Source organism: Trachypithecus francoisi, unplaced genomic scaffold (genome assembly GCF_009764315.1).
Source record: "Trachypithecus francoisi isolate TF-2019V2 unplaced genomic scaffold, Tfra_2.0 Lachesis_group10, whole genome shotgun sequence".
NCBI classification, from domain to species: domain Eukaryota; kingdom Metazoa; phylum Chordata; class Mammalia; order Primates; family Cercopithecidae; genus Trachypithecus; species Trachypithecus francoisi.
In genome coordinates, this window is record NW_022681455.1 from 6,178,701 (window position 1) to 6,195,407 (window position 16,707).

The following is a 16,707-nucleotide window of genomic DNA, read 5'->3' on the forward strand; positions in this document are numbered from 1 at the left end:
TGGGATTACAGGCTTGAGCCACCGCGCCCGGCCCAAAATTGACAGATCATTAGCAAAATTAACCAAGAAAAGGAGAGAGAAAATCCAAATAACCTCACTAAGAAATGAAACAGGGGATATTACAACTGACACTACTGAAATATAAAAGATCATTCAAGGCTACTATGAACACCTTAACACATATAAACTATAAAATCTAGAAGAGATGGATAAATTCCTGGAAAAATACAACCCTCCTAGCTTAAGTCAAGAAGAATTATATATCCTGAATAGAACAACAACAAGCAGTGAGATTGAAATGGTAATTAAAAACTTATCAACAAAAAAATGTCCAGGAACAGATGGATTCACAGCAGAATTCTACCAGACATTCAAGGAAGAATTGGTACCAATCCTTTTGACACTATTCCACAAGATAGAGAAAGAAGGAATCCTCTCAAATTCATTCTATGAAGCCAGCATCACCCTAATACAAAAAACAGGAAAGGACATAACCAAAAAAGAAAACTACAGACCAATATCCTTGATGAACACAGATGCTAAAATCTTTAACAAAATACTAGCTAACTGAATCCAACAACATATCAAAAAGATAATCCACCATGATCAAGTGGGTTTCATACCAGAGATTGGACATGGTTTAACATACACAAGTCAATAAATGTGATACATCACATAAACACAATGAAAAACAAAAATCACATGATCATCTCAATAGATTCAGAAAAAGCATTCAACAAAATCTGATGTTGTTTTATGATTAAAACTCTCAGCAAAATCAACATGTAAGGGATAGATCTTAATATAATAAAAGCCATCTATGACAAACCCACAGCCAACATAATACTGAATGAGGAAATGTTGAAAGCATTTCCTCTGAGAACTGGAACAAGACAAGGAGTCCCACTCTCACCACTCCTCTTCAACATAGTACTGGAAGTCCTAGCCAGAGCAATAAGATAAGAGAAAGAAATAAAGGGTATCCAAATAGGTAAAGAGGAAGTCACACTGTCACTGTTTGCTGATGATATAATTGTTTACCTTGAAAACCCCAAGGACTCCTTAAGAAAGCTCCTAGAACTGATAAAAGAATTCAGCAAAGTTTCTGGACACAGGATTAACGTACACAAATCATTAGCTCTTCTATACACCAACAGTGACCAAGTGGAGAATCAAATCAAGTGTTCAACTCCTTTTACACACATTTTCAAACATGAAGTACTTCAGGGAATACAGTACCTATCATAATCAAACTATTAATACCTGAGAAGTGATATCAAAATAATTAGGGACTGAATCAAACAAAGAACCCAGGAACAGAGACTCTGTGATAACAGATTCAGTGGTGAGAACAATCTATATAAGTTAAGCATCTTTGGGATTTACGGTTACAGATGCATTTTAAAACTTGATAATATAAAAACAATAATCATCCTAAGAAAAAGGATAGGAGAAAGAGGAGAGGAAGAGTGAAAATGGTAATATTTTAGTGTGTTGGTATCTCAGTTAATTGATACCATCTAACATTAAAGTATAATTTAAAAGTACATAATTACTTTATTCTTTTAATGGTTTTTATAATTTTTAATAACCTTAGGGAGACCTGTTAAGAAATGATATCTCTTGTAGTGAAGAAATATTTATTTGAAGTTTAACAATTTCTTCTGTTGCAGTTTAGTTTCTTTCCTATTAAAGTAAAATTTAATAAAACAAAATTAAATAGAATTTGGGTACAATTATATGTAGTACTTTTAAATTAAGTAGCATGACACCATTTGGTGTAAATACAAACAAATCAATGGAACACAATAGAGAATACAGAAATAGACTCACACAAATACAGTTAACTAATTTGTGATAAAGTTGCAAAGGAAATTTTATGGATAAAGGATAATCATTTCAACAAATGGGGTGGCATCAATTGGATATTCATGTACAAAAATATGAGCTTTGATTCATACCTTGCATCATATGTAAAAATTAACTCAAAATGAACCTTATACCTAAATATGAAACCTAGAGTTATAAAACTTCTAAAAGGAAGCAAAGGAGAAAATTGTGTGATGTTAGGTTAGGCAGGTTACTTAGATCAAATATGAAAAGCACAATCCATAAAAAAATTTATAAATCAGACTTCATAAAAATTAAGAACTTTTGCTCTTTGAAAGGCCCTGTGAAGAGAATGAAAAAATAAAACTAGAGTGGAAGAAAATATTTGTAAATCCTTTATCTGATAAAAAAAGAAACTTGTATCTAGAATATGTAAAGAACACTTGAAACTCAATAGTAAGAAAATAAACACAACCTTAAAACAAGAGAAAAATATTTGAACAGATATTTCATCAAAGAAAATACATGGGTGGCCAATCACAACAAAAGATGCTCAGTATCATCAGCCATTAAGGAAATGCAAATCAAAACCACAGCAAGGTAACACTGGACATCTGTTTAAAAGTCTAAGATTAAAAAGACTGATCATACCAAGTGTCAGGGAGGATATGGAACACTTGAGACTCTCATATGCTGCTGGCGGGGATGTAAAATGCCCATCCACTTTAGGGAACAGTTTGGTAGTTTCTTAAAAATTAAACCTATGTTTAGCTTATGACCCAGCCACCTCACTCCTAGGTATTTACCTAAGAGAAATGAAAGCTTACGTCTAAACAAAGACTTTTACTGAAGTCTTCCAAGCTAAAGTTTCTGGCTTTATTTGTAAGAGGCAAAAACTGAAATTGGCCCAAATGTCCATCCACAAGTAAATACATGGGCAAATAGTGATTCCTCCATACAATGAAACACTACTACTCAGCAATAAAGAGGAATAAACTACTGAAACGAAAAAACAGGATGGATGAAGCTCAGAATACAGGAAGGAAGCATAAAAGAAGCCTCACAAGGAGTACATACTGCCGGATTATATTTGTGTAAAAGTCTGGAAAACACAAATCATTATATAAGGACAGAAGGCTGAGCAGTGATGCGGGGTGGTACACAAATCTGGGAGTGGTTTAAGGAAGAAATTACAATAAGGAAACTTCTGGGGGCAATGGATATATTCATTATTTTGATTTGAGTGTTCGTTTCATGGGTACATATACATGTCAACATTATCCAATTGTACATTGAGTACGCACATTTTATTGTCAACTATATTTCAATAAAGCTGTGAAAATCAATGAAGACTTTTACATTAAACCAGCATCTATAGTATAATATTATTTATGATTTTAAAATTATTTCTCCTGTATAATTCAAAGAATAGAAATAGCCTTGAAAGATGACCCATCCTGGACTTCTGTCTAATTTTGGTCATTGGAATATGAGCAGACTCTAACTTGATACTGAAAAATAAAGAAATGTGACATTTCTTGATTCTTAAATTTCCTATAGCACAGACCTTTAATTTTGTATAGTTACTATTTCTTTCTGCTTTTAAAAAAATATGCAAGAGTATTTTTCTCCTCTGTGTACATTTTATATGGCTATGATGAAATGACTTTTCTCTGTTATAAACTGATGATATTCCATTAAATTTCATTGTTAAAAGTTATGTCCTCATAAAGGCTAGGATTTCTATAGCTCTTTTAGAAAATAGTCTTATACCTAATTTTGTCCATAATACTTTCTCAAAGACCATTGGAAATGAATTTTGATGTTGGGTAACATGTACTAACATCAAAGGCCTAGTGCTAAATTTGGCAAGAAGAAGAATTATTTCCTGTAGAAAATCGTTTCCAGGTTTTGTGAACCACAAGTCCCCAGCTACAGTCTGGTGGTGACCAGACTTAATCACAGGTGGAAGTGGTGGGGTGGATGTCAAATTGTGCTTCATGACATGCTAGGGTTTTGCAAAAGAATCTCAGTAGTTATAGTGTTGTGGGGTGAGGCAGGTGAGAATTGAATGTTGGTAGTCAAGGCTGCAGTCACCACCATTCTTTAGTAATAGTTGCTCTGCTTTTTCTCTTTTACGTATTTGGATTCTATTGTTATTTGAAAAAAATTGTTCTAAAAAAATAAAATTTAAAAGATCATGGTTCTGGGAATGTAGAAATCTGTTTTTGTGCCTGCTCTGCCATTTGCCAAGTTATGTTGTAAGGATAGGAATGGAGATGAGTTGAAGGTCAAGTACTCAGGTTATTCCATGGGCAGGCATCCCAGAAAATGCACAAGAAAAAAGAAATAGGGTAGCAGCAATTCTGCTTCTTCCCTTGCCTGGCTCCTCATCCTTGATTTTTTTCTGGGCTTTCACGGCACTTACAACAGCCAGGGTCACATACTTGGTCCAAAGGAATGGAAAATCATCTACCATCTCTTTGGTTTTTCATAGTGGTTTGCTTAATAAAAGCTGTTTTCTGCCTTGTTGTTGCTGGAAATGTTATTCTCTCTCCCTGGAATGTCCATCCATACTCAAACCTCTTATTTACCTGGTGGCCTATTGATCCTTTAAAACTCAGCTGGTTACACTCTGGGAATCTTTACTTATCACTTTGATTTGGATGTCCTTACTCTTTGATCACGTAGTACTCTTTGCATAGTACTATCCATTTATCACATTGTATTGTGTCACTGGTTAGACTGTCTGTGTTCTTTTACCAGACTTTATGTTCACAGAAGGAAGGAAGGCACCATGCTGTTTTGACTTTGTATTCCCAGGGCTAGCACAGAGTGGGAACTCAGTAAGTTCTGTTGAATGAATGGATGTGCTATCACTGGAAGATGGCTATAGGCTACCTTGTAATACTTCTTTACTAAATCAAGACAATGGGATAGTTAGAATGCCAATAGGCATTTCATTAAAGCTGGCAAGTTGTTTCCAAAATTTACATAGCAATACAAAGGATCTAGAAATAACTAAACATAATATTGAAAACGAAGAACAAAGATGAATGACTACCTGATTTGAAGGTTTACTAGAGGAAAGCAGTAATCAAGGCAGTGTGGTATTGTCATAAGGACATACATATAAACTAATGAAACAGAAAAGGGAGTCTAGAAATAGATCCATACTCATGTAGACATTTGATTTCCGACAAAGTCACCAAAGCAATTCAATGAAGAAAATGACAGTCTTTTCAACAAAGAAAGTCTTTGCAACAAATGAAAGCCTTTTCAACAGTCTTTTCAACAAATGCGGGTGGAACAAATGGATAAATTTGAAAAAAATAAGATACAATCCCTACCTCACACAACATCAAAAGATAAGTTAAGATGTAAATGTAAAAGTTCAAATTATAAAGCTTCAAAAATAAAACATAGGAGAAATAGTGGCAAACATGGGCAAATAGTGATTCATGTGAAAGTCTTCATGTGAAAAGAACATTTACTGGGAAGGACTATTAAAGAACAATGAAAAAATTTGATTTTATAAAATTTAACAACTTTTGTTACTTAAAATATGCCATTTATAAGATATAACTACAAGCCATGGTTTGGGGAAAATATGTTCTATACATATCTGACAAATGAGAGGTATATAAACAGAGCAACTATAACTTAATAATAAAAGTACAAATGACCCAATAAGAAACAGTAGACTTGAAAACAAGCTGCATATACATGTGTGTATATATATATATATATATATATATATATATAGCCAATAAATATATTAAAAGATGCTCCACATCATTAGCCATCAGGGAAATGAAAATTAAAACTACAATGAAATGCCGCTATATACCCATTTGGTTGGTTAAAATTAAAAAGGTTCAAGACATCAAGAATAGGTGAAGCTGTGGAGAAACTGGAACTCTCATACAGTGCTGGCAGGAGTGTATAACAGTAGAGCTGCTTTGGAAAACTAGCCAATTCTTATAAAGTTAAATATATAAAAAGTTAAATAAATAAAACAGCTAGGCATGTTCTCTTTAACTGTTTACTCCAGACATATGAAAACACATACACAAAACACTTGTACAATAATGTTTATAGTAACTGTATTCATAATAGCTTCAAATTGGAAACATCTTAAACATCCATCAATAGGTGAATGGATAGACAAATTGTGATATACAATACAATAAACTACTTCTTAGTAATGGTAAGGAAAACATTGAAAACACGTGCAGTTGATGGAGTAAGAGAAGCCAGTCCTGTTTCTACTGTTTGAATCCATTTATGTGAAGTTTAAGAATAGACAAATGTAACCCATTGCAAGAAATCAGAGTAGCAGCTACCAAATGAGGTGGGGATTGACTAGAAGAAGCACGAGGGAAACTTCTAGGCTTATGGAAATGTCTATATTTTGATTGGGGTGGTGATTACCCCAGTCAAAACCCATTGAATTGTGCATTTAATATCCGTGATTTTTTTACTGTATGTAAATTTTACTTCGATTAAAAAAACCCCTGCAACTAACACTAATGAATAGTATGAAGCATATAACTACTGATAATATGAATGTCCTTTGGTATACATATGACCCAAGCTCTGACAGGGGTGGGTAATTAGACTCGTTTTTCATGATAACTATTACCACAGGAAATTATTAACCTTGTCTCTCTTAGTAACTGAGGATGCTCATTTGGCCAAAACATATTTTACTAATTGACAATAATGAGAGAAATAAGCAAACATGGACTGAGAGAACGAAACTGAGATTTCAAGGTCTCCAAGTGTGGCCTGCTTTTTTCATTGCCATACCACTGCTGCATGGTGTAGAGCTGGTATGCAACAGACCTCCAAAAATATCTGAATTAAAGGAATGGACGTATGGGAGAGGGAAAAATGCAGAACAGGAGGAGGAAAGAGAGAAGGATGTCACAGGAGGAGAGAGGAGAAAGAAAGAGGGTATGAAGGGAACCCAAGGTGCATGAAGCTGTGCGTATGCTAAAGGGCTGAGCCGGCTTTGCTCCTTTGCTGTCCATCTATCCTGGGGATGCTGGCCCCAGGAGACCAGAGCAGCACCAACTGCACAGCTTGGAGGGAGTGCTGTAAAGCATCCTTGTGCTTCAGAAATAGCCTGTGTGATTACAAAATAGCTGCAGCATTGAAACCTCATTCCAGGAAGCAATTCAGGGAAAGCAGACATTTAGATTGCCCATGATTATCACATTCGAGAGATGGCTTGTAATAAATGTCTGTTTTTCTCCAAAAATATGAGGTGAAGAGGCATAAGAAATGTAAGCTTAATAATTGAGAAAACTAGCTGTTTGACCACAAATGGAAACTTCATTACATTGCTGGCTTTTACCGTAAGAGAAAAAAGACAATGTCTGAACAGTTCATTGTCCCCCCCTGCCCCTACCTGAAAGAGAAGGATTGAATCAGACAAGGCATTATATCTGTATCCAAGGAGCTCATGTGACCTGGAGAGAGGACAGACAGAGGACAAACCCAGGGGAAATACAACATTGTGTGTGAATTAGTGGGGCCAGGCAACTCATGACTCACCCCCAGTGCTACCAGCAACCTTGGATAAAGTTACTTAACTTCCTGATACCTCAGTCTCTCCACCTGCACTTTGGTTATTTATGGAATGCATTTACGCAGTTTCTCAAAAATGACTATGAGGATACTTTCTGCTAAATTCTATTTTCCCACAGGCTTCCAATATATTTGTCAATTTAAAAAAAATCTTCAACAAACAAATGAAAATCCCTGGTGAATAAGGTGACCTTATGGTATTGTTTACTTTGAATATATTGTTTACCATGAGTCTGCACTACCCATTCATCATTGAATTCCCTGGGTCATTTTAGGATCATAGAAACGACTTTCATTCTTAGAAATACCTTGACTTTAACTTTAATGGTTTAAAAAAAGTCTTTTTAGAGTTGGTAATTTAGTACTTTATTCTGTTGGACTTCAGTAACATTCTTCATTAATACAAATCAGTGGATTCTCCCAAAGTTGTCACCCTGAGAGCTCCTACTAATTAATATGTGTTACAATTGGAAAGGTTGCAAGGAACACCAGAGGCTTCTGCCTTTTTCTGCTGTTCCAAACTGAGGAATTTCATTCCAGACACGACTAATAGAAAGAGACAATAACACTTTTCATTAAAAGCTGATAGGGTTGGAGACTCAGAAGCTCTGGAGGGAGACTCAAGTCCATCATGGAGCCTACATCTGGCAGTGGTCACCACCCGGGGAATTTTGACCTCTAGGCATCTGCGGGTCACTTTTATAAAAGACCAGATGGAAGTTGTATCTTTACCCCCACAAAGGTGACCCCGAATCATATTCAGTGTGGTCATACTCATTATCTGGTAGAGATAATTACCACCTCCACCACCATTAGAAGTTCTCATTGGCAGTTATATAAATCTGACACAAGAATGGGGTAACAAGGCATTATTACATAATCATGATTTGTTTTGATAGATGAACTTTTTCAAAAAATACGATCCATATGGATAAATGTGAAAAAGTTCCTTGGTGATTTACAAAGGCCAAGGACCATGCCCATTGAGCACCTGGGTGCTTAGATGTATCTACGACCATTCACTCCAAAAAAAGAGGTTTTAGCTGCTTTATAAACCAAAGGATGAGTTAGATATTGCTTTGTAATCAAAAATTGTTCTTAATAAAACTGTTATGAAAGTACATTGTGACTGGTCTGTACGATCAAGGAATAAACTTTAGAAATAAATACAAACTTTATGTATTTATTTCTGTCTTTACAGTTCATTTGGGATGACTCAGACGTGAAATTTCTAATCAAAGTGAATTTTAAATGTAATCTGAATATTTATAATTAAGGTTTGTTGCATGAAGAGGTTTGCTCAATGTGAGGCTTCCCATAAGATGACCAAGTAAACACTGGAAAGAAAACGAATAAAACATGGTTTTATTGTAAACCCCCTTTGGAGTTGCTTGGCAACATATCAAAGGAGTTATGTCATTACTCTCTTTTTCATGCATGGAAAGAAAAAAAATCTTTCTAAATACTGGGACAAAAGGAAGGGGAGGAAAAGATGGACAAAGGGAAAATAACTTTATTTTCTGTTTATCTGTAGGATCACAGATGCATGAAGATCAGAAGCACTAAAGTCCATTTCATCTCAAAGGTCTATAGTCATTCATCTTGTACTGGGTCCTAGAAAAATCCAGGACCTATTCCTAATTGTGGTCAGTTTGATTTACTAGCTGGAGTTCAAGATTTTTTTATAATGCTAAAGAGTACATCGAACATCGATTGGTTAAAAAAGTTTAGCCATGAGTTAGTTCCCAAAAGGCATAGTCAGAGCAAAGTATTAATGGGGATTAATGATGGCATTGTGGTTCAATATTAGCAAAAGGCCAGGTTTAAAAATAAATGTATACATCTCAAGGGAAGCTGGAAAGTCCAGGATGGCAGCAGTACAAACACTGAAATTTAAAAATATGTAACTATATTGACATTTTTTTCTTCCCTCCTATCTTCCTAATTTTCTCATTAATATTATCTTTTTTCTTACTACAACTGAATCAGAATACCATGGAATCAAGTAACTGTAAATGTTGAGATCCTATGGAATAAACTTCAGTTGTGTCAACCTTAGTTTTCAAATTGCAAAACAAGCTCCCAGAAGAGCAAATAACCCCCTACTACATTTTTCTTCAGTGTTTATGGTGACTAGCTGTTTGTATATAATTTTGACCCTGGAGAAAGGGTTTCTTCAAATAATAGCGTGGTTAGTTATTACTGTGGGACCTCAGACATTCTTGTATCTTTTGATCCAGTGTTTAGTCCTGGGAAAACTTTGAGCTGTATTTAAGAGATTTGCTTTCCCATGCAATCCTATGCTTTCCCATACAATCCTATGTTGCTTTTTTCATTGCCATACCACTGCTGCATGGTGTAGAGCTGGTATAGAACAGGCCTCCAAAAATATCTGAATTAAAGGAATGGACGTATGGGAGAGGGAAAAATGCAGAGCAGGAGGAGGAAAGAGAGAAGGATGTCACAGGAGGAGAGAGGAGAAAGAAAGAGGGTATGAAGGGAACCCAAGGTGCATGAAGCTGTGCAGATCCTAAAGGGATATTATTTTCATCAGAGAATTTGCCATGCTTAGCTAAAATTTTCTATTTACTAGTCTGTGTTCTCTGTTAGACTGTAAGCTCTGTGAAGGCAGAAACTTAATTTTGTTCACAACTGTACTCCAGTGCTTAGACTGGTAGATTCGCACTAAACTGTTGTTGAACAAACGAGTAAATACTGAGTATTTTACCACCATCACCACCACCACCACAACCAGCACCACTATCACCATCATCACCATCACAATCACCACCACCACCACCATCACTACCACCACCATCACTCCTACCATCACCACCACCATCACCTTCACCATCTCCACCACCACTGCCATCATCACCATCACTATCACCACCATAAATCACCCTACCATCACCACCATTATCATCACCATCACCACCATCACCACCACCATCACCACTACCATCATCACTACGTCTTTCACCACCAAACACCACCACCATTATCATATCATATTTGCTACTTGATTTTCTTTGTAAACTCATTTTCCAGGGTCCCAGTGCCTATGGCTATTTAGAATCCTCTGATTTATACCATTCTTCACTTATTCCCCAATTTCAAAATTCACCTCATCTGGGCTCCATTCCCTTGGGGCACTGTTCTTTTCTAGGCGATAGCGACTCAGTTTGATATAATAATTGTGTTATTGGTAATAATGTGTTGATAGTGGCCCTCTAAGGTGATACGATCTGAGAGTAAGGACAATATCTGGTTTCAGCAAGGCCACTTATTTGTTGTGTGACTTTGAGTGAGTGAGTGACATCACTTTCAAGGGCTTCTGCTTCCTCACTCAGAAGTCTCTTGGAGAGTCCTCCCCATTGCACATGCTGGTTCTGTGTGTTTCAACACAGATTCTCCACTGGTAATGCCTTAACCCACTGGAGCAAATATAGATGGAGGTGGTATATGTACATGTTTCACAGTGAATAACGAGCCATTATCTGCAATAGCAGCAGCCTTTGCAGAAGCAGCTGCATCTCCTTGGGGGAAATTATCTGCCCATAGTTGCTGCCAGATCCTATCAGTCAGGAGGCAGGAACGGGCATGGACAGGTAACCACCCCAGGTGGTTGCACAGCCTTCCCTTTTCCCCAGAACCATGCTGCCCTTGTCACAAGATGTCATGGCTCACCTTCTTTGATAGTCTGACTTGGGGCTCCAAGTCCATGTCTGGCTTATTCACAGAAACTTGGGGCTAGCAATAGAATGCTTTATTAATGCCATGTGAGTGAAGTAAGTGTTCAGATGGCACAAAGTTAAGCATTCTTCTTAGCTTTCTCTGGCAATTTTCCTGGTGGGAACTGTCACATCAGAAATGCATTGGAGGGAAAGCAGCCATCAAGCAATGCAATTTAAAGGAAGAAGTATAACTTTGGGCAAGTTTCTTCATTTTTTCTAATTGCTTCTCTTTTTTTTTCTTTTCTCTCTTAAATCAATCTGCAGTGTAGCTTGGTAAAATGCACTACTCAGTATTTAAAGGAGCCTAAGCAAACGTTAGCTTATGTAAGGTTGTAACATCTCAGGTCTAATCTCTAGATGACGAGAACACAGGATTTTGGGCTTGCTTTCTCCTGGGAAACTCCAACAGCCCCAGGCTGTCCAGATTGTCATAACTTTTCCTACTTTCACATCAAAGTGAAGTAACAGTAACTCAAAATAAGAACAAGAGAAGTTACTGAATTTATAAAGGAAAAAATAGAAGAAGGGAGAGCACTATTTCGAAGAATGAAAGATTATTCTTGCTGTCAATGTGGTTTGAGCACAGAGACAAAATTTCACTTTAAAGACAAAGATGCGAGGCCAGCAGAGGTTAGTTATTTACCCTGGGTCGCATAGTAAGTTAATAGCACAACCAGAATCAAGGTCCAATCTCTCAACATGAGCTGAGTCACTTCCCATATGATGCTGCCTTCACTTTCTTTTCAGTAAAGGACGAAAACCAGCAGGTTTTGAGTGAGTAAGGAAGACAGATTCGCTATGCAGGTGAGAAGAGTGTTACTTACAGTCCATAGGCAGGGAAACTGAGTCACAGAGGGGTTTAGTGCTGTGGTCCTCACTAAGGGTGATTTTTACCCCAGTGGACATTTGGTAACATGTGGAATCATTTGAGTTGTCACAGCTGGTAAGGGAACAGTTAAGACAACTTGCATCCGCTGGGTAGAAGACAGGGATGTTGTTAAACATTCTACACAGGACAGCCCACTACAACAAACGATTACCCAAGGTCACATACAATAAGTATACATATACTGGACAATAAATATTTTTATCTGGGGATTGTGCACTTAAAATCCATTTGAGATAGAGTTTCACTCTTGAGTGCAATGGCGTGCTCTCTGCTCACCACAACCTCGACCTCCTGGGTTCGAGCAATTCTCCTGCCTCAGCCTCCTGAGTAACTGGAATTACAGGCAGGCACCATCATGCCCGGCTAGTTTTCCTTATTTTCAGTAGAGACAGGGTTTCTCCATGTTGATCAGGCTGATCTTGAACTCCTGACCTCAGGTGATCTGCCCACCTCGGCCTCCCAAAGTGCTGGGATTACAGGCGTGAGCCACTGAGCCTGGCCCAAATTCAGATTCTTATCATCACTGAAAGTTTGCACAATTTGGGTTATCGGTGTTTTTTTTTTTTTTTTCAACCCGCACCCACCTGTTTCCTGAAAACTCCTTGCCAACCTTCAGTGCTAGACTTGTCTTTGACTACAGTCAGCAAACTGGGCCCCAGTCATGTGCTCTGCATCTTGTCCCCATCCATCTCCACTCTCTACAGATACCCAGCAAGGACTGGTCTGCTCATCCTCACTGTTTCCCGGCAGCAGGTGCCCTGAGGAAAGTTCTACCTTCTTTCATTCTCACCTGGGGGTGAAATGAGGTCTGTGTGCTATTCCTTCTGGAGAGTCCACATGCCACCTATACCTCTGCTCTGGCATTTGCAACCTGCGAAAGGGATTTCTAGCCTCTATGACCAGGCTGGGAGGTGTTTCAGAGGAATTCAGAACAACTCTGTGTCAGCCTCTGTTTTACCTGAGGCCTGGGCCCAGCCCCTGAGAAAACACACACAGCTCCGTTGCCCTGAGACAGGGTTCTGGCTAGGAGTCCACAACTTCCAAACATTTTCTTTTGGGCTCTCTAAGCACGTCTTTTCATACTAATAAAGTCAAACCATTAATTGAGAAATTTAAAGATTTTTTTTGTCTTTGTTCTTTGTTTAACTACATTCAGAAGTTTCATGATAGATTTCCAGGATTTGTGAACAGGAGAGTATCTGCCTGAAGGACCAAAGAACACTTGATTTTTCTTCTGTGTCATTTTTTTAAAAATTGATTTTTGGAGGCTCAGTATTTTAGCTTTTAAAATTATTAAAACTGAACAGATTTTAGAAAGATTCACAGAGGTATTCTAAGGTTTAAAGGAGCTAATAGAGGTGGAAGTGTTTTGGAAAGCCATTGACCATTCTGTATATGTAAACAAGGATGTGACAGAAATGGAAATATTGTTCAAAATCTCTCAGGTCAGGACCTCTATCCCTTAATACCCAAATTCTCCCCCTCCAAAAATAAAACCGAACCATTTTCCAAATGGATTTTCTCTGTCTAGTTTTAAACCTTTGAACTGGGATATACATTTTCAAACTTAGAACTTCATAGGCTTTATATGATTAATAAAATCTCAAGGCAATTTGCATTAGGAGTGTGTGTGCTTATTCAATAATTAACAGCTTCCGCTTGGCCAGCTGCCACCACAGACACATTAGGTTAACTGCTTCCTGTCTGCTCCCCTTTTGCACTGGCTTGTGTTAGGCAGTGATTTCTGACTTCTGGGTGCGTAAAAGTACACACAATGTGTGAGTAGGCTTATGCTGATGAGCGTGCCATTTTAGAATGCTTCAGAAGGAATTAATTTAAATTTAACCACTGCTAGCTGTTGCTTCCTTTGTCACTGCAAAATTGTTATGGTAACTTCAAAGAAGAAAAAGAGAAATCTTGTGGGCAAAACAGTAAAAATAGTGATCACATGCAGATCTAATACGTGTTTATTATAAATGGTCATGACACTTTTGTAAACATTTCCCAAATTCAACATTCCCCCAAATCTTTGGAATTCATTGTCTTCTCACTATGGAATGTAAATGCACAGAAAACAAAACTGGCTTCACATGTTGGTTTCTACTTTCACTTTTTATGCTCCGCTGTTTCTTAAATTTACATGTAGCTTAGTTATTAATAAAATAAAAGCAACCATCTTAAGAGCTAACCAGAAATTATATTTCATATCATTTTCAGTCTAATATTTTTATATTAACAATACTGATTTCATTTAGCTCAAAAGAATATACAAACCAAACTCAAACATAACATTCTTTCAAAGAGAGAATTTCTTAGAAAACTTAAGGAGATTGATAATATAAGTGTTTCTTTTTCTCAGGCTCTGATTGTTTGAAATACCAAGCAGCTTAACATTTCATCAGAAATAATCTACTCTTCAGCCAGATTGGATACACTTCTCTATACCAAAGTCTGGCTCTCCATGCTGGGTACATTGATATAATCCAGGACCGCATGGGTCCTGGACATCCCATTTAATCCACGTCCCACACCTGGCCCCACCCTTCCCACTCATGGGAATTCTGTCTCCTTTCTCAGAAAGTTGTTCCACTGCAGAATCTCTGCATTCTCAAAGTTGTTTTAGGATATCTTGCAGAGAGCAGTATGGAAGGCAGAAAATGTCTAGATTTGAAGTCAGCAGACCGGAGTTCTAGCTGCGGCTTTGTCACTGACAGCTGTCCTTATCCTGTGTCCTAACTCAAAGGGCATGAGTAATGCCTGCCCTACTTACCTCACAGGATCCTGCAAAGAATCAATACCCACTTCATAAGCGAGAAAGCCCTACAGTGACACACCCTTGTGACAGGAGTTAGGATGAGACATAGCCATTCATTTCTTCACACTCACTATCAGTGTGAAAATGGAGAAAAGGTGTGCCTTGCACATCTTCTGTGCACCTTGATGTTTGGTTGATCAACTGTTTGATTATAGTCATTGACATTGTTGTCATGGTCACTCCTCAGTCCCTAGGCAAGGGGTTCTTAAGAATAACTGATCTATAGTATCATGATATCTATCATTGTTTGTCAAAAGAAGCCAAAGAAACGTACAGTATTGAGATGATAATTCTGTTTTATAGTACATGATAAACTCCGAAAATTCCAGGAGCTATACTGGGTGTCAGAAGCTAGAATCTTACAAATGAAAGTTTATTAAGTGCAAGTCATCATTTCAGCAGCTCTTAATGAACTGGCATCTATACTGAGGCAAATGATGGGTGTAATAGATTTTAGGTATCAGTAGTTGCTGCTTACCATTGCAGACCCCACACGGCTGACTTTGATGGGATTCCCTCTTCCAGAGAGGTCCATTTGCGCTCTGTCCATCACATACAGGCAAGTGTCCAGGATGCCATCTTCAAACTATTTGGAGAAGAAAAAAAGAGAAACTACTTAGTGTTCACTCTGCAAGCAAAATATTCTCCGATGAAAAATAACATGAAACCACAACCTAATGTTTAGAAATGTGTTTCCTGTATAGTGATCTCCCATAATCTTTAGTATGAAATATTAAAGCAGAAGGAAAGAGACATATTCTTTTTTTCATTAAAGTGAATAAGAATATAAAAGCAAGCCAGAAACATAAACAGAACTACTAGAGAGTTGATATACTCAGGGATCATGAGCTGACTTGAAGTTCTTCAGAAAATGATTCAAGTTAATTTAGAAGGTCTTTTCAACATATTGGCTCCTGTACCCAAGAAGAAGGAATGAATGATTTACCAAAATCAGGCCACAGTCTTAGGACCTTGAAAGTAACGTAAGCCCTCCTGCATTTTGAAAATAAAGAACTCTCAGGTGTATCACAGGAAGGTGCTTCACACTACTTAGTTTGCACCCAAAAGAGTAGGAGACCTCATATAGTGACTGTCCCTCTAAGGTTTCCCCTCTTCTGAGACAAGGTGGACCCCAGGATCAAGAAGAGGGCAGAAGGCTACAGAAAGTAGATTACGTTGTCAAGGGAGGAGTCTGGTACCAGTTCAATTTCCTTAGAAAGAAATGCTAGCCACAGGCAATATCAGAATTTTCTTTAAAAGGACTAAAGATCAAGTAGCAAGACAGGAAGATTTTACCTATACTGCACCTCACTGTCGTAAGAGATTTTCTTGAATACAGAAATCTGTGTGCTATTCACCCAAGTGCTTGTGACAGAAACCACAATCATAAAGGTTAATTACCACGCAATTCTTTATTCAGTCCAGTTAGAATACCCACTCTGGGTGTATCCCAAACTGACAGGATGGATGCAGTAATGGGTAATTGCACTAGTTCTTCAGGTATGCAAATACCTCAGTATTTTGGTTCTTATTAAGCCGCTTCTCTCAGCTGTATTTGCTGGGCATGATAGCAACTAACTGGAGAGTTAAAGAAATAGTCATAGAACTGATTGATTCCCTGCATCACTGTAAACAGACTTGGCTGATTATCCTGACCAAAGGGCACAAACCAATAGCCTCTTTGAGTGACAGAAGATACAGTCAAGTGACTGTGCTCCAGGGTGCCAGCCCAAAAGGCATCCCGGCGAGGAGCGCCCTGACTGGGCTTGGGACACCTTTCCAGACCTCCTTGCTGCCCACCTTGATGACTTTTCCCCTTGTTAGCTATCTATAGATTGTCA

General features: G+C 37.7%; 1 protein-coding gene across 2 annotated transcripts in view; it reads right to left on the reverse strand.

The window, feature by feature from the left end:
* Nucleotides 1–16,707, reverse strand: part of F13A1 (coagulation factor XIII A chain) — a 157,395-nt gene that overhangs the window by 75,929 nt on the left and 64,759 nt on the right. For both annotated transcript variants that reach the window (XM_033216116.1, XM_033216117.1), the window contains exon 6: nt 15,345–15,452. In XM_033216116.1, the coding sequence (XP_033072007.1) occupies nt 15,345–15,452 (108 nt within the window). The remainder of the gene's footprint in view (nt 1–15,344; nt 15,453–16,707) is intronic.